At 40.6% G+C, this 22,489-nt stretch overlaps 2 protein-coding genes across 2 annotated transcripts in view; one reads left to right on the forward strand and one right to left on the reverse strand.

Annotated features, from left to right (window-relative positions):
* The window catches only part of LOC145405999 (uncharacterized), a 53,981-nt gene extending 49,365 nt beyond the window's left edge, over positions 1 to 4,616 (reverse strand). The window contains exon 1 of the mRNA XM_080277184.1: positions 4,600 to 4,616. The gene's annotated coding sequence lies outside the window, so the exon portion shown is untranslated. The remainder of the gene's footprint in view (positions 1 to 4,599) is intronic.
* The window catches only part of LOC145406158 (paired amphipathic helix protein Sin3a-like), a 121,305-nt gene that overhangs the window by 33,971 nt on the left and 64,845 nt on the right, over positions 1 to 22,489 (forward strand). The window contains exons 2-6 of the mRNA XM_080277354.1: positions 9,362 to 9,697; positions 12,167 to 12,267; positions 14,680 to 14,814; positions 20,709 to 20,858; positions 21,500 to 21,682. Coding sequence (XP_080133480.1) covers positions 9,379 to 9,697; positions 12,167 to 12,267; positions 14,680 to 14,814; positions 20,709 to 20,858; positions 21,500 to 21,682 — 888 coding nt within the window. The 5' untranslated portion in view covers positions 9,362 to 9,378. The remainder of the gene's footprint in view (positions 1 to 9,361; positions 9,698 to 12,166; positions 12,268 to 14,679; positions 14,815 to 20,708; positions 20,859 to 21,499; positions 21,683 to 22,489) is intronic.

Here is a 22,489-nt window from a genome sequence, read left to right on the forward strand (position 1 = left end):
CGTCCATCTTCCTCACTCCCTTCACCTTACTCTCTTTTACTCTGTTTTCTTCCCTAACGCCTTGTAATTTACTCCTACCTGTAATCTTTCACCTCTTTCTCTTCCTACCTGTTTTTGTTCCTCCTCCACCCCACATTACCCCACTTTGTCTCCTTCCCAATTTTAATGTTTACTAATTCTCACTAAATCTGTCTCCTACTTTTCTCATTCCCATTTCCCCCCCCCTTCTTTCTTCCTTTCCTTTCCATTCTTTCTGCTTTTCTCCCCTTCTCCCTCCTTACCACACCCCCTTTGCCCTCCCTCCTCCAATTTCCCTTTTCGTCCTTCCATCTTCCCTTCTCCCATTCATTCTGTCACCTCTCTTTCTCTTTAGCTTCCCTTCGCTCGTCTGCCTGCTACTGTTTCCCTTTCCTTTTCCTTCCTTTCCCCCCAGTAGCCCACCCCCTCCGTTTTTTTCCTTTCCTCCTAGCACCTGCCTTCTTCCCACACCCTCCGTCTTTCCTTCCGGGCCTAAATCCAGTTGTGTTGACCCCAGCACGGCACTATACAACCACCTTACTGTATCGTGCTTCAGTACTGTACACTTCTTTTGTATTTGCCCTCTTCACTCAGTACTGCAATGATTTTACACTAACTTGGTCTAAAATTATCATTAGTTTGTCTTCCATCCTCAGTTGTCAGTAGATTAACACGAGTACAATGCCAGTCACAAAGTAGTGCTATGGCAGGAGAGTTTAACCGTAATAGTGTCTTTTTTCTGTTACTGAGCTACGTGCAGTAACCTACAAAAGAAGGAAAATGTGGGCTAACCTAAAAGGTTTATAACATTTAACAAGTGCATATAACCCCCATCTTTCTTTCCTTTCGTCCCTTTTCTTCCCTCTCCTCGTCTGTTTACTGTCCTTCCTCCCAACTGTTTCTCCCACTGTGTTCCTACTTTCCTCTACTTCCCTCCACCTTCCATCCTACCCGCGGATCAAAATCCAGCTAGGTGTTGACCCCAGCCCTGTACTGTGCAACCACCTTACTGTTTTGTGCTCCACTACTGTTCACTGTTATTGTGCCTGGTTAACCCTTTGGAGGCCACGAGTTTCTATCTATATATTGCCAGACGCCCTGGCCGTTTGACTTTTGAGTTATTTGTTTTACGGGGAGGGGCACTAACTCTCCACCAACCCACTTGTTGATACGTGGGGAACACGTATGGTTTGGTTATATGGTTACCACCCAGCGTTGTAAATGGTTTCTTGGCTTACAGGAAACCATTTGGCTTGTCACTCAATGTAAAGCCACCTGTTGAGGAAAGAAAAGCAATAAGAAGTGACAGGAAAGTTGGGAGAAATAGGAAGAGAGAAGGGCAGGCACAGAAAAAGAATGATAAAGGCTGAGGAAGAAGTAGGTAGCACTACATCAAGTAAGTGGATGATGGTCTCCACCACCTACCACTTCACGGGTTTCCTTCAGCTTAATAAAATCGTCTGGTGAGATGCAGTACCGGTAGCTGTATAAACTGGATAAAATCGTCTGGTGAGATGCAGTACCGGTAGCTGTATAAACTGGATCTTAAAAAAAAAAAAAAAAAAAAAAAAAAAAAAAAAAAACCTGGATCCTACTTTTAGGTTAATATCCCTTCCCTCTTCTTTTTCTTAAACTGTTTCCTGTCCCTGTTCCCCTCACCTTTTATCTCGCTTTTCCGTCCCCTCCAACCTCCCTTTTTTGTTCTTCCCTCCCCTCCCCCATTTCTCTTCTTTCCATCCCCTCTCCACATTTCCCTTCCCTCTTTTCTTTCCCTGCGCTCCACGTACTTCCCTTCTCTCTCTTTTCCCTCCCCTTCCTGATCCCTTATCTCTTCTTTCCATCCTCTCTACCTACTCCCTGTTTCCAAGTCCCTGTTTTACCATTCCCTCAAGCCCAACCCAGCTGTGTTTACCCCAGTCCAACAAAATATAACCCTCCATAATGCGTTGTGCTCCATCACTCCACACCATTGTTGAACCCGAGTATCCCTTTAATTACGATAGCTATACTGCAATATCTAACTGGAGATTGATTAGCTTTTTCAGTTCGGTGAGAGAAATGTCAGAGTAATAGACTAAAAGCAGTATTGGTGATGGTAGGGGACACTGTTGATGGTAGGGGGTATTGGTGATGGTTGGGGGTATTGGTGATGGTAGGGGATCTTGGTGATGGGGGTATTAGTAATGGTTGGGGTATGTGTGATAGTAGGAGGAGGTATTGGTGATGATGGGATATTTTTGTACCACGGTAGGGGGTGTTGGTGATTTTGTGGGTAATGATGGTAGGTGGAAGTATTGGTGATTGTTGTGGGTAATGATGGTAGTTGGAAGTATTGGTGATTGTTGTGGGTAATGATGGTAGTACGGGGTACTGGTGATTGTTGGAGGCATTCTCATAAGCTCTGGAGGTTTTAGTACATGTCCCTTACCTATTTAAGTTACTGTCACGTAAATATTCTGATGTTATTCTGCCAGATGTCAATAGTGAAAAAGATGAATGATACACATGGGAAAATGAACCATCAGGCGACGTGGTCATTCCTTAGCTGAATAATCATTTGGCATATCAAGACTTAAGTAATCAAGATAATAGTCATGTATGACAAATAATCGATAATGTCATGAGTGACAGATAATCAAGATAGTGAAGTCGTGAATGGATGACAAATAATCAAGATCATGAAATGAATGGCTGGCAAATGATCAAGATAATGAAGTCATGAAGGGTGATGAGATTTAGGTTAGGATAGGTGGGAAAGGAGGAGCGGTGGCAGCAAGAATTATGGTTTCATAGGTTAAAAGTTCAGGTTGCAAAACAGTCTGTAGGAAAGAGCGACAAGTTATCTTCCTTATCCTATGAAAACACGTTGGCTGCTTCTTGTGGATGGAGACGAGAATTTTAAGGGTTGAACCGAGTGAATGGATGTGTGGATCATTTCAAAGGGTAATGTGTTGAGAGCGTCTGCTGCTTTTTCTTTCTTCCTTCCTCCCACGTACCCTTTTGTCATAGGAAATTGAAAGGTGATAGCATTTTATCCGTGCAAGGTCGAGGATGTATTTTATTCTTTGTACCGATGTATATTCTATAGACCCCCAGTAGGTAGCGAAAGTGAAAACATTCATCTTGACCTTCTTCAGTACGGTAACATCCTTCTACATACTGTATATATCCCATTGGAACCCTGTGTCCAGAGTATTGGACAGAACTGGAAATTTTCAGATCCAAAAGTAGGGAACCCCCGGGTAGGGACCTATGAGCTTCGCGACTATGAGCCGATAGGCGGAGGGCGGTTCGCTTGGTACCCTCCCAGTGCCGTGCCTCGCGCAGCAGCTCTGGGATTCAATGGGATGGATATAAATATATATATATATATATATATATATATATATATATATATATATATATATATATATATAATCAGTTAACTGGCTAATCCAAACTTGCAGTGTGGCAAAGCTCAATATATATATAGTTCGTAAATCGTAGAAATTCCATCACATCACCTTTCACTAGAGTTCCTATAAATCGTAATTTTAAGTGATTCAATGAAAGGCAGTTTAAAAGAGTCCATGTACTTCAGTTTATCACAAATTCACCGTTACTTTTGTTTGTCTTAACTCTTTTGGTTCAGCTACAAATAAATTGGTTTCATAGGTGCATTTACGTCAGCCTGTCACTTCAGAAATCGAATGTATAAAACGCAATATTTTTTCAATTAGCCACACAGAACAAGTATGTTTTGTTGATTAATGTCACCAATCACCATGGCCTTCATATATAAAATAATAAGTGATTCTCGTTGTTAAAGGGAATTTGATTATCCAGACCCAATTATTCTGTCACTCTAGAATCACAGCCTTCAATATCGTAGTTATGCATATACTTTAAGATTTTTTTTTTAATCGTTTAATTTGCATACCACACGACCACTTTTGATGAACGTAACTTTATATGAATGGTAATTCTTTCGCATTTGCTCAGATGTTTTGATTCGTTAAATGTGCATAGGTCGCCATACCTTTCCTATAAATAGGAATTACCGTCCATTCTGTTGGAATATCTGACGGGTGACTATCTGTGGCCAAAGCGTTCGTGCCAATCCGACTCCCTCCTTGCACGAACACAACTGCACATTTTTGGCACGGATACAACGCCTTGGCTCTCTGGCAGTTGTGCAATGGAGTAATGCCGCTCCAAATTGTGTAGCTGATTATTTTAAAAGCAGCTATGGAAGGTGTACTAGAATTTGATTTTGGGCGGTATTGCGGAAGTTGTAAATTCATAATGAGTTTGGTCGCGTATAAGTCATGGGGCTCAACCAGGTAGTACTGTATGTTGAATAGACGTTGCTAGTGAAGAAGCGTCATATAGGGTAATCTAGTCAAATTAAAATTGACAACGATGTGTCTCTTGTTACTTTATGAATCATAATACAATGATAATCAGTGTGACTGACTTGTGCTTTCCATTGTTAAGTATCGCAATATACTAGTGTGAAGTGTAGTCGAACGAACATGGGGATATTTGTGGGGTGGGGTCGGGACAAAGCCTTTTTAAAACCTCAACCCTAATAGCACGTACTTTGGGATGCTTCATCGGGAAGTTTCCTCGAAATAGCCAATTGGGTATTGAGGCAGGATGAATGTCTTTACACTGCGGGTCGTGAGAAGCAACGACAGACTCGAAGGTGTAGTGATGGTGGGTTGAAGGATGAAATAGCGAGGTCCGTTTTATCAGTCTGGCAGCGCCTGGCAGGTGTCGTACAGCACCTTATCAAATATTTCTGCTACATTTTTCCTCTTTATTGCATTGATTTTAACTGCTTTCCACATCGCGGGCGTCACCTTAATACTCAGATTTACAGAGTTTTCATTTTGGTCGGGATTAGGAGTCACTAATGTCACCGGAGAGAGGCAACAGCTGGGCGAGGCCACCGCTCGAGCTGATCTGGCAGGTTGAGTCCTGCCTCCTGGCTCCCTGGGTGCTAGTGCTGCAGTGAGGTGCCACCGACCACATTTCCCCACTTTTTTCTCCCATTTGCGCATTGATACTAGTCATGTAATCCATACATTAGGATTGACATATTTGTGTGGGCTGATACTGCCCTTCGTATTTAGGATTTTTTTAGTGCTTAGTAGGGTAAATTTGATTGTTTATTGGTAATGTCCAAACCCATTCTTGAACTTCTTGTTGAGAGCTCGTAGAGAGAGCGAGAAAGAGGAGCTTGGGACGAGAGCTGCGGCATGTGAGCACCGAGAAGGGCTGGGGAGGAGCCGCATTATTGTTGTGATGGCGGAGGATCGGTAGTGAGAGTGGCTGGGGACGAGAGCGCGCCACTACCTCTGTCTTGGCGACATCACCCCCCCTTCTTCCCCTCCATCACCCCCCCGCATCCCCTTCCCCCTCACACACCCCCACACACATCCCTCCTGAACGTTTTCCATAACATTCGTCTGGGTTTCGTCTTGCTGCACACTGTTTGACGCCCGAAACTATTTAAATACAAGCACAATTACACTGTATTTTGGGAAGCTTGCATAGCGGTCGGAGTTTGCTCTTCTTGTGAGTGGCGTGATTTTGTCCAGATTTTGCAATGTACGAGCCCGGCTTTGGAATAAATCGATCAAGTCTTTGTGCGAACGTCTTGGCTAGTCTTGTATTTGCAGGGGGAGAGTGCAAAGAGCCGCCCTTGAATCCTCCCTCTCTTTCTGTCCCTCCCTCCATCCCTCCCTTTGAATCTCCCTTTAATTCCCTCCTCTTCCTCACCTTCAGTTTTCCAATCCGTCTCCCTAGATGCCCCTCCTTGAACTCCCTCCCACCGGTAGAGTACTCGTTTGTATTCTCAATATCTCCCTTCCTTCCTTTGAATCTGTTTTCCTCTCCCTGGAAACCTCTCCCTCAGTTTTAAAATCAAGTCTCCCTAGATGTCTCTCCTTGAACTCCCCCCCACCGGTAGAGTATCGCGTATTCTTTCTCCCTTCCCAGTGAATCTCCCTCAATTTCTCTCCTCCCCTGAAACCTTTCCCTTACTAAAGTCAGTCTCCCCAGATCTCTCCTTGAACTCTCCTCCCGCCGGTGGAGAGTATTCTTATGCATGCCCCTTTTTCTCTCCCTCCCATGTTGCATCCTTTCTCTTTCCGTTGGTCGTTTTTTCCCTCCACTGGCAGATGTTGAGACGCAAGGCTGGCTGGTGTGAAGGGCGAGGTAGCAGCTTTTTATTTTTCTGGTCTCCAGGTTCGCATAACAGCAGTTCCGGCTGAATTATCGACCTCGGTCATTGAAATGCTCAACCATCATTTAATTGATTTTATTTATTATTGTTTTTGTTGTTTTAAGGTCATGGTCATTTGCGTCTTTTAATACTAGCTTGAAGTTTTTTTTTTTTTTTTTACTAGTGACGAACAACCCAAACTGACATGTTAAGCACGTTTTATCATCAGTTTAAGGCACGCAGCCCAAACTTCAGTATTTTAAGCAGGTATTTTTGCTTATTTTTAAAAGCTGCGCGTGTCAGGCCAGACACCTGCATCCCAAACTTCACAAGAATCACATGTCCTGGCAAATGATTCAGTAAACACGAGAATAAACAATAGATTTCGTTCTTATGTTCCGAGGCGCGTTAAAATTGATATTGCGACAATATGGTTGGCTGGTAATCGTTTCAACCTTGAATTGTTTTAGATTGAGGTACAGGTATGTGTACTCAGATTTCCGAATTTTGTGTGGTGGGGAATAACGCCAATGATGTTATCAATTTCAGTATTAGAACTGAGACGGGGGTTTATGATACATGAATGGATCTTGCAACATGTTTTCGCAAGTTTAATAAAATTCTCAAGTATGGTAGGGATCTGTGAGGTGAATGCGGATTGATTTGCAATGCAACAATCGACCCAGTGTTCTTGGCCGTGTGGGGGACAGCTATCCCATTGATAACGGGGTTGGGTAGGTGCCTAGAGTCGTTTTGTAAGTGGCTTTGGAGATTTCGTAACGCCTCTTCCTTAGCGATTTATACTGCACATTACCTCATTACCCATTTTGTAAATTATCAGTGCTAAATGATATAAAATACATGGGAAAGCTGTTGCAGGCTAAACAGATCGCGAAGATGCTGGTAGGACGTATTCTAGGTGGCATGGGAGGTTTCGTAGCACCCTTTCCTTAGCTATTTATTTTACGTACCACTCCGTAACGTTTTTTTGTGTGCAATTATGCCGTATTAATATATGGACATAATTTGCATATATTGAGGCATACTGTGCAGAATGAATCGGTAAGGAAGAGGTGTTACGAAATTCCAGTCACAGACAATACGACCCCTAGAATACTGCAGTTAATATAGGGGGTGAGGGAACTCTGAGAATAGATAGGCCACACACTCCTCTCCAGCCGTAGCTCCACTTGACTGAAGCTTGACTGAGTGATCGATACACACGCTCCTGGCTTCTGCGCACTCGGCCCCGCCTCCCTCCCAGCCACCACCCGCACCCTCTCAAAACAACTGCGCCGCCACACTGCGTTACCAGGGGCCTGCGGTTGAAATAGTAAACTGAGGCAGATATTAACGTTGGGTGCATCCTTGTTGATAATTAAAGCTATACGTTGTTCGGTGACTTTCAACACCTTGTTATACTCTGTTTTAGAAAAAATGTTACCTTGGAACTGAGATAGGTAGGAAGCTGCGTATTTCAGAATCATAATAGAAAGTAGTGTAGGCATGGAAGATAAGTCACATTTTCATTATGAATTACCTAGATATAGACCACACCGACCGTGCAGGGGAAAGTTTGTAGGTAAAGAAATTTCACACTAGTAAAATATAAACATTAGTCTGGCCTATTTCATTCAGAAGGGATAGTACAGGTGCCTAATTTTGTTATAAAGGTTGAGTTTCTTGGGGGTAAATAGATTGTACGATGGCATTTACAGTGGGTAGCTGACTCCACATTCATTACCAGGGGAAAAGCGTATATAGGAAGTCACCACAAGCCACCAGTATGTCCTATTTCAATGGGAAAGTTTCGATACATTGCTGCCAGAAAAGCAGATTAGCCAGTTATCCCTAATTTGCAGTACCTATTTTGGGTTTGCGCCCTATATTATAATGTGGGTTTAGAGTTAGGATGATGACTGACTGTTTCATGAGTCCATGTCTACGAGTATTTAGATGAAGCTGGGTAGTTATCAAAATTATGTACTAGGATTTAACCTAAAGCAGTCATCTCAGTTTGAATGAGATGTAGATAATATAGTGGATGTTGTTTTCCACTTAACAGATTGGTTCTAGTCAATGTACTTGTATGCTTGTGAACTATAGACAGAAACAAGTTCAACATTTTAACTCACCTTGCTTTAAACGGGAGGGGGAGGGAGATGCTGTGGAGTACGGCCGGAAGTGAGTCCGATTGTATGATAATCAGCTTCACAAAGACTTAAACCTCATCATTTTTTTTTTTTTTTTATTCCTCTGATAAGGTCACCTTGATTCAGTCTTTTAAAAGCATTTAAAATATTTTGTCAGGTTAGTACGGTTCAGGATTATCATAATTTTAACCTCTTCATTCCAATGATGTATTTTATATTTCATTCTTGCTAAGGAAAGTATTATTTGTTGCATCGTAGGAAAGACCTGTTGCACTGAAGGGGTTAGTAAAAGCATTACCTTAGCAATGTAGGGTGAATATATAATTGATACAAACCTATGCAAAATCGCCTGGAGGTAGCTTAGATGTAAGGCAAAACACATCATCAGTTTGAAGGGGCTGCTGAACAGTTTTGTATAAAACTTGTAAGTAGCCTCCTTTGGTTTCATACATGTCTGTCATTTTTACTTAGTGATCTCATAATATCCAGGATTATAAGTTTTGTTAACACTGCAGGAGTTTTAATGTGCAGTTTAGTACTGTAGCCTTATACTGTGCTCAGTGCTGCCTCATATTAGTGCAAAATAGGATTAGAGTGATAGTGACTGCTTTATCAATTTATTATTCCTCACCCTGCCCTAGGGTGGGAAAGGAGGTCCGGATAATGATGATGGTGATTATATCATTATGATTATTATTATTACTTATTATTAATGCATGTATTTCATTAATGTTGTTTCTGGTATACCGTAATATAGTGTGGCGACATACTTGAATTACCGTAGTATTTCAAAGTTTTTGCAAAGTTTCTAGATGATTTAAGTTATGAGAATGTTGCTGTGTAGTGTGTCACTTGCAGAATTATTAGTTAGACTGTGTTATGTTTGTTTAAACTATATTTTATTACTTGCAGAGCTGCTATGTTATGCTTAAGGTGCATTGTATTTCTTGCAGAGTTGTTATATTTGTGTTTGTTTCAGGTGTAATGTAGTGCGTGATGAAACGTCGTGTTGATGAACTTTCGGGTCGGGGTGAGGCAGCAGTGTCGGGCATAGTGAGTGCTGGGGGTGTGGGAGCAGGGCTGACGCAGGGGGGAGCCCAGGGGGGCTCAGGGTGCTACGTGCGTGGGCCCCCAATCACCCAGCTGGGGGCACGACCAGGGCAACCCAACACCCCTGTGGTTGCCCCACCTGTGGTCTCTGGGGCATCAGTTCCCGGAGTCGTGCCAGTCCCTGCCACTACGGCCGGGGCGGGGGTGGGCGGAGCAGCTCCCTCACCCCTCGACCACCAGCCCCACAACCCCCCATCTCAGCCCGGTGAGAATCTGTGCCTATGTCATTCCAACAGTAAGGCCTTGACCAGTAATGCTGATATTGTACAGTTGTGTGCTATAGTTTCTGCTTGACTCTATAACTGTTCTTGATTGAAAGGATGTCATCATAGTCATGGTTTGCACACCTGTTGCTGGTAGTTCAAAACTTTTCCTACCCATGTGCAGTAACAGTGTCATCACAAACTCTCATACAGTCTGTTTGAATAAAATATTTCATACATTATTTTGGCTTTGTAATAGTTCTTTATTTTCTTCATTATGTTACACCATTTATTCTATTCTCTTATTTTATCATTCCAGTTTTCTGTTTTTTCGAAAGATACATGGATTCGTGTATTCTAACATGGTGTTGTATAAAGCCAGATCTTATGATTTTGGTGTACTTTATAATAAATATAATTATTGCTGTACAGTACTGTACTGTGATGTCAGTGTACTTCTGAGTAATGCAAATCAGACTTTGCAAATAAAGGAAGGAAAAACACTTGTAGAGTACAGCAGTCTGATTAGCATTATGTTGTCCTTCTCTCTCTCTCTCTCTCTCCGTCTTATTATGATGTATTACATTTCACTGTTGTTTCGTATTTTCTGCTCCCACTGTTCTTCCAGTAAGCTAGCCATTCCATTATATCATCAGCTTGGCAATCCAGTTATTGTTGAAATAAAGGAGTATTACTGTTGCTGGTTCACTGTAAATCTTGTTATCATGACCCAAGTGAAAAGGCTTGGAAATTCTGTATTGGTTTGCTTGTACATTAATGTGTAATGAAAAACTTAGTTCAGGAGTTTAAAAGATGTGAAGAAAGTTGTGAAAGTTATGAGATCATGATTATAATATGGCTGTCACCTAAATTGCCAGCAAATCACCAAATTAAAATAAGATGGTATTATTATAACCACCTCAACATATTCTCTGTAGTGGGAAATAGGGTTGGAATGATTTTGAAGACTTATTATTGGCAGTGCTTTGATGTACAGGACTTTGCTCTATGTCAGTCTCCAACATATTGTGCCAAGATTGCATGCTTAATGTCAGTGAGAACCGTGTCTAGGAAACTGGCAGGATCAACTTTGTCGGTGTCAGTGAAGATTTTAAGGGGTAATACAGTATGTCTATAATTGACGTATTAATAGTTTAAAAAAAAAGTCATAATGAGTGATAGCTGTACAGGCATACCCAGGTTTAATGATGCAGTTGGTTAAGTAAAAACCCATCACTAGGCAGGTATTGTATCTCAGGGTAGATTTAACTTGTATAGGGATGCATTTTTGAGCCTTGGGTCACCCCTCCCCCCCAGTGAAGTCCTAAACCCACCCAAATGAGTCCAAAAACAAGTTAATAGCTAACCTAAACCCCAAAATAGGTTTAAAACAAGCTAAACCAAGCCATAACTCACCCAAACCCAAAAATAAAATCTGAAAATCATCAAATATGTCTGGAAAAAATCAAATGTAGTAAACTGTACTCCAAAATGACAATGTTCACCCAACCTGTGATTAAAAACACATTAATCCAAGTCTAAGAACAGTTTATAAATCAACCTAAACACAAAATTTGAGAAAAAATATCAAAATTTGTTTTAAAAAATTAAAAGTCCATCATTAAACCAGGGTTTGGCCATTGTTAGGCGGCATAGCATGGTATTTCTATCCCCATCGTTAATAGGGTATTGCATGAAGGGGTATTGTATTTTGGGGTCTGCCTGTATTTTATTCTTCCACTTGTTTGTGACTGATGTGTCTTCTCTGCCAGAAATACCGGGGTGGAACAATAACAGCAGCAACTGTTGCTGTCTCCAGCCAGTATTATTCAGCTTAGGAAAGACTATTTGACCTTCAGGGTTTAGATATTAGCCTTCACCCAACCATCCACTACCAGGGGGCTTTTCTAAGCTGTGTAAAATCTGTATGATAGCAGCCTCTTTTTTTCTTTTTTTTTTTCCCCCCCTGGCAGAAGGGGTTAACAAATGTGCTTCCTCTGTCTAGCACCATGAATTATTCTGGTTTTAGGGCTCAGATATACAATGACACACACTATATTTTAATCAAACCCAAGCCCATTTTTCTAAGGTGTTTTGATTCTTAAGCTTTTTAGTGGCATTGGTATGTCATCATTATCAGAATCATCATCAGGATCATAGGGGCCAGAGGCTAGGCACCACATTCTAGAAATTTAAGGCAAGAGTGTCCATTTGCTCACCCCATAGTGGCATCTGAGTCAGTATACCCCAACCATCCCTTGGAATTAAACCAGTATGGGCCACACCTAGTTTGTGGACTTTTGACTTGCCAGACCACCAGGCATCTAAAAAAGTGTGATGTCAATAGGATTAATGCACTGCACCAGTACGCAACATACAGGCTTATAAATTCTGTAAATAATTTAGTTTGATGGATTGATGGATATATATTTTAATTGTTATGTGATTGCAGATGAGTAACATTTGCTCAGTGTTCACAGGTTACGCTGGCGGAAAGGTGGAGATGCATGCAGGGGTTCACCACGCCGTCCCTGCCTACTCCGCCACTCTCTCCACTGCACCACAGTCTCAGGTCAGTCTGCTCCCTCTCCCTTCAGTGTCTGAGGTGCAGGGTAATCATGGTATCTGCTTGAATATACAATAAAAGATTCCATTTTGGGTGGCATAGAAGGTTTAAAGCACCTCATCCTCAGCCATTTATTTTTTTGTATTGCACCTTTACTCTCATTTGTGGGTTATTTATGTAGTTTTGTTATTAACAAAACTTGCAACAGCAACACAAAATAGGATATTGATGGGTAATGTTCAGAATAACTTGCAGAGGAAGAGATGTTTGGAAACTTAAGCCACTTACAGCAGTTCAGAGTGAACTTTTTCATCCTTCATTATAAAAGTTCTTTAAGGTGAAGTCTGTAACCCCTTCCCTATGAAAAATCTCCCAGAAATTGAAAAAATTATTTGACTGTGGCCCAGGCCCTAAGCCCTTACACTTTTGTTAAGGCAGTCAGAGATTGGATGATAGACAGATGGATGGGACTAGTAACTGTGCAGTAAAAATAGTAGTCATACTGAGGTGGTTCATTGAAATCACTTACAGTACCTTTATCACATGATGTATTAATAACAAGTATAAATAAACATCTTATAAACTTAACATCACCTGGCAATAACAAGAACATTGACAGAAAAGACATAGTACTGAAAGGGCTAATCATCTTAGCTCGTAAGGTACTGGTACTAGCTGTTTGTCTGAACAAAGAAAATGGTCTATGGGTTGAGTTATCGAATGCTGTGCTTCCCAAATTGCCATCGCATTCATATGTGTAACTTTGGGGTTTTATCTGTCAAGTCAGTCTTGATGCACAGTTGTCTGGATGTGAGATATGAATATGGGAGTTGCTTTTCAGAGTGCATGTGTAACATTGTTACACACATGCTTTGACTGTACCGGTATTTGAATTAGTTTTTAGGAGCCTGTGAGGAAGCAGGTGGTAGTGTGCAATCCAAGTGACTTTGATGTAGAAATATGTTAATAAGCGAGGAAGTCCAAGATAGTAGCTTACAAGATTTTGTGGTGTTGCATTTAAGAGCAGCCCTTTAAAATGCGGCCACTTTATTGTGTTAATAACCAATCATCTTTGCTTTTTGAAAATTTATCCATGCTGCTCACCGCTTGTACAGTTTTACTAACAGTTATTTAATGGGAGGTTGCTTCCTGTCTGAGTTAGCTTAACACATTGGAGATAATGGAGGAGTATTTATTATCCCGCTTGGTTAACCTCTTCACTCTTCATCATTTAAGTTTTGATACCACTAGACAGTGATGTTCAGCTTTAGAGAGAGACTAAAATTAAGTCATTTGGTGGTAGCAGGAGTGAATTAATGAAGCACATCATCAGATTGAAGAGATTAAGATGTTCCATGCCATAAAACAAATAAAATCCTGATGTGTAACACGTCCCTGCAAAGGTTTATCAGGTTGACTGTGCAGGGTCAGAGTGTTACATTTATTCCACATGTATAATGTGAACCTGCAACTACATTAATCTGTAGCTTAGTTGGTACAAATGTTTTTGGGATGAACTTATTTGATGTAGAGTGAGGTTGTAATATCAGTACCTTCATCCAGAAAACATAATTTAAGCAGAATATAAAAAAAAAAAGTCGGTAACCAGTATTAAATCTAAACACATCCTTGGGCAGGAGAGGTAAATAGAGCTTGCCTTTAGCTCCTTCAGACAAGGATGACCTAAGTGAAATAAAATAATTTTGCTTTTGCCTATAAATCAGAAAGAAAAAAAAAAATGCATTCAGGTTGAATCAGTTACGTAGGTTTACGTTTGAGACATATACCATCCAAAGGACCCAACTCACCACTTAGGCCAAAATCTCAATTTTGCTGGATAACAGTATAACTTCGGCACATTATGATTTTTCGATTGGGATGCTTCATCTGTGGTAATATCTTTCTAATGTGATCACATACATTTGATGTACTTCCCAGTTAGGTTTTGGGGCAGTTGAGATATGATTGTGTGTGTCTTATGTTAACCCATTCAGTCTGGTGATATATTTTTCATTCTGTTGTTGCTACCTCCAGATTTTTTTTTTTTTATAAGCTGTTGAGATCTTTGGATATGGAGAAGTTTACTCCTTTACCAAAAGAGGATGTCGTGGAGAGGGATGCCTTCACATGGTGGCACCAGCATGACTGGGTGGCTCTGCTGCTAGTTTATACAAATGTTCCACAGTTCCCTCCCAGTCCCCCAAATCGAGGATGGTGGACTGCAGGAGGAAGGTAACTTTAACTTGCAATCCTCTGGGTTCATGTTGAGATAAACTTGGGGCTGCAGCTGCTACTACTTTCAGCCTCCCCATAGCTGAACATGATCAGCTGGAGACAGGCAGGCTCAAATAAAGCCATTGGATTGAATGGGTTAAATTGGTGTTACCTGGCTGACCTTGATTGATGTGGTGGTGGCAGGGAGAAGGCGGCCTGGCGGGTGTGGTGGAGAGTAGAGGAGCAGGTCTTGTGGGCAGTGGAGGTGGTGGCGGTGGTGGTGGTGCTCCCACTACTGTCCTCCCTCACCCTGCCGCTCACTCCCAGGTGCGCCATAAGGTATGCGCCCACCGCATCTTATAGCATAGCATGGTATCGCATACTCAGTGCTTAATGAAATGATTAACTAGGCCTGTTCGTACCTACACTGTATTGTATTTGCCTTTGGAGCTACTCATTTCGCCTCTCTATTCCTATTCTGCTGCTCACTCTCAGGTGTGCCACAAGGTACGCATCCACCCTTCTCATTGCAAAGCATGGTGTCGAATATTCTCTGCTTCATCTCAGAATCAATTACTGGTCTCTTTTATGCTTACTCTTTATTTTCTTGTGCAATCATGTTGTGGCAGCCTAATTTATATCTGTCCTCTGCTTGGTCTAGGAATAATTTACAGTGCTAGTTTCTCTTAGCATGGTCTTTAAGTTGCATATTCTCTGTTCTGTCTTGGAACCATTAATTTTTGCCTCGCATTGCCATCTAAAGATTTGATGATGCTCTCAGTATTATCCTCCCCCTTACCCAATTGCTTATCCACAGTTGTCATTAGGTATGCCAATCCATCATGGCATAGCATGGTCTTGATGTCACATATTTCACTGCATGGAATAATTTCATTGGCCTCCATATACCAGCTCAGTGCTTGGTCACAGAAGTGTTGGCTGGTCTCCTTATGTCTATTGTGCTTAGCCTGGGAATGATTTACTGGTCTTTTTGTACCTACTTTGTTTGGTCAGAGAATCATTTGGTGGCTACTTGATAACTGCTGTGTGAATGGTTAAGTTTGTTTCTGTCTCTTTGCTCCTGTTGTCTCTTTGATCTCTGAACCAATTTTTTTTTTTTTTTTTTTTTTTTTTTTTTAACATCTATTTTGGGTCTGCTTTTGAATTGTTCAGTAAATTGTTGAAATTGTTCCCATCTTTTGGTTGAGTCAGTGTCATGCTTTAATATTATCAAACATTCTTTGATTCTTCACTACGGATTTGTTATTGTGCCCATCTTGTATCATAATTCACTATTTTGCTGTGGTTAGACTTTTTTTTATATGACGTCTTTACAATATTGTGCCCATCTCTTGCCAAATTCAGTGTTGGCCCTCTGAATTGGACATGTTTGGCTTAAACATTCTTCATCACTGGATCACTGTATTGCTATGTTTTGTCTTTGACAGTGGTTTACATATTCCCCTTTACATTTATTGACTATGCCATTGCACTTGCCTATGTAGTGATATTGTAAGCACACATTATAAATGTTATGATTCTGTATACTGTTCATAAGTCCACTTTGATCGCTTTTAACCCTTAGCGTAGGTAGGTGTTTCTGCAACTGAATACATGTATAGCCATCTGGCATGGGGAGGGGGGGGGGGAAATGAGGCATCCCTTGACTGCAGGGATTAAGGCACTCATATTTTATATAGATTGATAGATTGATTTTCTCCTGCGTTCCTCATGGGACAACTCTGGATTAGGTGGTGACAGTACCTTTTATTTATTTATTTATTTATGTATTTACATTTTAGTGCTGTATTGTTAATTTAGTAATCCCCTCAAACCAGGGATATACTTTATTCTTACCCATCACCAGATGATTTTATTCAACTGAAGACAGACCTCTACTAGTGAAAGAGTTAATGAAGGCTGTATTGGACTCCTCCAGTTCTTAGTCTCTCCAAAGCCAAATAGAATCATATGGAAACAAGAATAAAATTAAAATATGTAATAGGAATGTGTGGGTTATTTTTCATTGGACTTTGCACACATTTTTTAGTCATCAAGTCTATTGCTTATTTTGATGCAGTATTCTATTTTTTAAGTCTGTTTGTCTTTGATGATTGTGCATGTTTCTGTGGGTCCTGTACTCTGGAGCTGAAAGGCCACTACATTACTACGGTAATGAATTTTTCCCATGGTAACAAAAATTACATACAAGTTTTTGGAGTCAGTTTTTTACCATTAGAGATTGAGGGTAATGTTGCTTAAGGACATTTGTATTTTAGAACATATAAGGACTTTGTGTGTGTTTGTGTGTGCATAAGTGTGTGTAACATTTGCATGTTTATGGCTCAGTTGCCGTCTGTAACATTTTGCATATTTACCTGTAGATGTAATAGTTACTCCTTACTGTCATAATCCTGATGATATGGGGTGATGACTTGTTTCCTTTCTTCTTGTTGCTACCACACAATTTCTGTTTAACTTGGGAATAGCTTCTTGTTTTGAAGGGGACTTATTAATGCAATATCTAACCCCTCCAGTTCAAAAAGTCTACCCAGTGGGGCGGGGAGGGGGGAAGTAAGGAGGTGCCAAGAATAAAATGAAAGAACATAACTACACTGTTTATATTTATTTATTTATTTTATTTATTAAAACCTCTAGACAGTTGTACTGTTTTCAGCTTAGTTCCCTCCCCCTCTCCCATGAGTGGATATGTTTAGTGCATCAACCTCTTAATAACTAGAGGTCACAGTGAGGCTTAAGGAAGTCATTTGGTGGTAGCAAGAATAAGATGACAGTAAAGTCTCCCTTGTTTCACATGATTTGTAGGAATATAGTTTATTTTCATCTGATGAAATGTTTTGGTTGCATGAACTTCAGTGAGCCTGAAGTGTGAGGTAGCAATAAATCTCTTTGGTTATTGATGATTCTGAGCCATTAAAACAGTGAATACTAATTTGTGGTTGTATGATATTCAGTGAGCTTGAATTCTTAGCTAGGACTATGTCTCCTTGGTTACTGATTAAACTGATTGTGAATATACTTGGCCATTGTAGGTTTTGAGAGGGTTTAGAGTTTTGTTAGGTTAGAATGTGCAATAGGATGTTTGGGGTGCTGGATAGTTTTATTTACTCTGTGCATCAAAAAATTTATTTTTGTTAAAGGCATTTCAGTATTGAAATCATTTAAGAGCTTAGCTTTTGGTGTACTTTTCATGTATAATATTTATGCCTTCACTTGAAGGAGTCTGTTATAAGGTGAATAACATCCAAAAGGATAAAAAATTAATTGAAAGACCATCCTGGCAAAAGGCATAATTTTCTTTTTTTTCTCTCTCTCTCTCTCCCTCTTTCTCTTTCTCTCTTTGTCTGAGGTACCAAAACAGAGTGGATGCCCTGATGAACTGGTACTGCCAGCTAATATTTTAGGCTTAGTAGTGATAACCACTGGAGTTTGGTTTTCATGCACTTGTCTTGTCAGGCTCTCACTTCACTGGTTTTGTTCTCATTTGTCACTTATGGTTCTCACTCGTCATTTAAAAGCGCTTATTTTAGTTAGAGACCAGGGACGTCTTTACTATTTAATTCATACTATCTCTTGACAAGTGTATCTCAGACTGAGCTAGACTTCTAGAATTGGTGGGTTTGATATATCTCTAATTTATGCCTGTACTGAAAGGATTAGATATGACTAATAAACTCCTTAAGCTTGAGGGCTTTGCTTAACGGGTGGCCAATTTGGAAAAATTTAGAGATTTTAGGTTCAAATTTTTTTCTAAATTTACCATGAATGAGTAGGGGGATGGGAATGGTAATTAAGGCACTCCAGTCAGATTGAGCCTGTGTAGGTTTATATCCAAGGGGTGGTTGAGTTTAAATGTCAGGACCAACTTGCTTAGCCCCGGCCACCAACACTCCTCATGGGGCAACATAGGATTGGATGATGGAAGGATGGATGAATGGGGGGCGGGGAGGGAAGGTTAAAAACATACTGTACATATACCAAGCACTTGTAAATTATGTAAAATTGATTTTCTGCTGCTTTAATGAGAATGTAGTCAGCATGCTTATTCGTGATTTATTTTATAGGTTGCATGTGTCGTACTTAGAGTTTTTAGTTGAGAAGGGTTTTGTTATAATACCTAAAGTAAGCTTCTGTATTTATGTTTTAATTCATTTAATTTGTGAAACATTTGTAGGAGTACAGGTATACCCCAGCTTAACGATGCAATTGGTTAAGTATTTACCGTACCCGTCATCAGGCGGGGTATTGTATCTTTGGGTATATTTAACATGTAAAGTATAGGGATGCATTTTTGAGCCTTGGGTTTCCCCTCCAGCCAAGTCCAAAACCCACCCAAATGAGTCCAAAAACAAGTTTAAAGCTTTAAAGCCAATCTAAATGGCCTAACAGCTGTAAAAGAAGCTAACCTAAGCCTAACACCTGTAAATAAGTCTGGAAAAAATCAGGCTTAGTAAACTGTACCCCAAAATGACTATATTCTCCCTACCTGTGGCTAAAACACATTAATCAAGTCAAAAAAACAATTTATAAATCAACCTAAACACACAATTTTAGTCTAATATTATCATCAAAATTGGTTTTAAAAAATCAAACCCCCTTGTTAAACCTGGGTTTTGCCATCGTTAGGCGGGGTATGGTCATATATCTACCCCCATCGTTAAACCGGGTAACACATCTAGAGGTATCGTATATCAAGATATAACTTTGCAGATACTGTATAAATGAGTAGCACAAGTATTAATGCATTTAATTTGTAAAGCATTTGTAGGAATATTGTGCAGATGCTGTATAAGTGAGCAGTACATCTGTATTCACTTTGCCGAATGTACACATGCCAGTGTACTATCTCCACTTTGAGTATTGTACAGGCAGGCCTCCTTATAAGACTGGGATGTGTTCTAAAATACCGAGACATGTTACATGTAGATGGCATTGTAAATTACGTTAAGCAGGCATACCAGTTTTCTGTGTAACAGAAACATTAACAGGTAACCATTCAATGATTATTTTAGACTTAAGTTGCAAAAAAAAAAAAAAAAAAAAAAAAAAAAAAAAGAACATAAATATGATGGCTTATAACAAGGACATTCTCCACAATATCTGTCATGATACCTGGACATTTAATCATATTTTTGTTGTGTTTCTGAAGGATTTTGAAATACTAAATCCGCCAGTGACTTCTCACTGCAGAATGAAATGGCAGTAGCCAAAAGAATCTGAACATGTCCATTATGCGGGAAATTACTGAAAGTTACACTTTCCCTTTCATTCTCACTCATATTGTTATGAAATAACCTCCAGTTTTGTAAATTGGTCTGCTGATATAGTTTCACTCCCGTGCTGAAGCTGTGTTTAACCCCTTCAGCCAGTGGATGCCTGTTCATTTTCTTACTTCCTTCTGACAGTTGTACTTATCATCTGGGAAATTTTCATGACGAAAGGGTTCAAAACAGCCTCCATTAAACGTGTTCAGAAAAAAGTTCTTTCTAGAGAAGTATAAGAAATTCAAGTGGTAGAAAGAGCAGTGATAAAAAGCATGTCTCTGGGCTGAAGATGTGAAGCCAACAAGAATGTGATGCTGTTTTATATTACCCTGTGGCTAACTTGGGTTGTTGGAGAGAATAAAAAGAAAAGTATATTTCCATCCACTCAGTTGATGTAGTGCTGCTCTCAGGTGTCTGCCCTTTCCTCTCATCCCTCCTTTCCTTCCTTCTTCTTCTTTCTTTACTTCATTCTTTCCACGTCCTTCTGCCTACAGGTGACTTTACACTCTCTCTTTTGTCTTTCTGTCCTTTATTCATTCCTCTTCTTTCTGCCTGTGGGTGATTCAGCACTGAGTGACAAGCCGAATAGTTTCCTGTATGCCAGGAAACCATTTACTACACTGGGTGGTAACCATATAACCAAATTATGGCGCCTGGTGGTTTAGTGGGTGATTACAGCACTCCAGGTGGATTGAGCCGGTGTAGGTTTATATCCAAGGGGTGGTTGGGGTTATTGCTCACGTAATGCCACTCAGGGATGAGTGAGGCTGGTCATTCTCTTCGTAAATGTCAGGACCACCTTACCTAGCCCCGGGCTCCTACGCTTCTCGTGGGGTAACGTAGGATTAGATTATGGATGGATATTTCCAGGCTGAAATGGTCAGACCTACAAGAATACAACCCCAAACCACATTATTTGATATGCAACCAACACTGTTGGTCTTGCAGGTGGCGGGGGGAGGGAGTGTGGTGCACCAGACAGGGAGCAATGTGACGGCTGCAGCTGTGGGTGTGGCAGCGGTGGCAGCCGGAGCTACACAAGGTTCTGGACAGTTCCAGCGCCTTAAGGTGGAGGATGCTCTCTCCTATCTGGACCAGGTGAGACCGAGGGAGAAGATTTAGACTGGGAATGGTATGGAGGACTGTGTGTGGAAGTGTGGTTTAGGTGGATGCGTGAAGGCTGTAAGGAAGATTGGTGTGTCATGAGACGATGGGCTGGTGATGATGAGCACTGTACCTTGCTAAAATACATGGCAATTGAAGAGTGAGATTTGAATGAGTAATAGCGTAAGACTGGTTTGTTCTTGTCACCATTTCTTATTTGGAAGTATTGCTAATGATTGATATAAGGTTTTGCTAATGCTTGTCACTGGCCTTGAGTGCAGATTTTGATATCAGCAGGTTTGCTAAGCCTATTGGTATCATGCTTTGTGCCACAGTCATGTCATGCATCCACATTATGGCACTCATTTCATCATGTTTTGTTTGAGTGTACTGGTGTTTTAACTTGTACATTATTTACATTGAGCTGGAGCTGTGATTTTGATGTGATTGATTACTTGGCCCATTTCATTGGGTATGCAGTTGATAGTTGAGTTACTTTCATAATTTCTGTTTCCTTGTTTGTAGATCCTACTTCACCCCATGGTTGGGTTGCAGTAAGGTCTGGATGATGATAATGTATTATAATTAATGTACCTCCAGTTTGTAGTGCCCAGATAACCATTTGTCCTCAACAGGTGAAGCTGAGGTTTGGGAAGCAGCCACAGGTGTACAATGACTTCCTGGACATCATGAAAGAGTTCAAGTCACAGTCCATTGACACACCCGGGGTCATCGCACGCGTGTCCCAGCTCTTCCGTGGTCATCCAGAGCTCATTGTCGGCTTCAACACCTTTCTGCCACCCGGCTACAAAATTGAGGTGCAAGGGAATGAGCAGGTGAAGGTTTGCACGCAGATGTTTTGTCTCCTTGTCTCCACACACACGCCAGTGCGCGTCCACACCAAGAGACCTCGGCTGTGTATATGTGCTAGTGCCTAATGGGATGCACATACATTTGCATATGGTGTGCCCCAGAAATATGATGATTAGTTTATATGCCAATCTTAATGCCAGCTGCATTGAATATATTGAACAATAACCACTTTTTAACAGTTGATACTGTGTAGTGTGGAGTACAGTTTATACTGTTTATCAATTCCTAGCTGTGAAAATCAGTACGGAGTACAGTTTAATGCTGTTTTAAGATTATTGACAGCAGATAGTGACTTCATCCTCAGCTGTCAATAATTATAACTATTGATCTTGTTGGAGCATTTTAGTTGTCTGTCTGACATGACAGACGTTCCCAGTTCATACTAGTTTATAAAATATGAATGACCTTTGGAAATGGAGAACTTAACATCATCATCATCATTTTCATCATCATAATCTTCTTATCTCTCCCACCCAAGGATGGGGTGAGGTCCAGAGAGCAAGAGAAAAATCTGATAGAAGGAGATCTGTTAGCAAGAACTTTTTGATCCTTGAAAGAATGTTACCATCTCTGTGGGTTGTAGAATTTTATGCAGAGATCATCGTAATGAAAGGATTAATGAGCCATAGCTTACCATTCAAGATTTCCTCTCTCTCTCTCAAAATTTTTGGCTGTAGCAAGAATTGAGATTTTGTTCAAATACCATGTTTCTGAAGTAGTTGAATCATTGAAGTAGGCCGTACTAAGGGGCC

Source organism: Coenobita brevimanus, chromosome 69 (assembly GCF_032717465.1).
Source record: "Coenobita brevimanus isolate Jiangsu-jjx chromosome 69, ASM3271746v2, whole genome shotgun sequence".
NCBI lineage: Eukaryota > Metazoa > Arthropoda > Malacostraca > Decapoda > Coenobitidae > Coenobita > Coenobita brevimanus.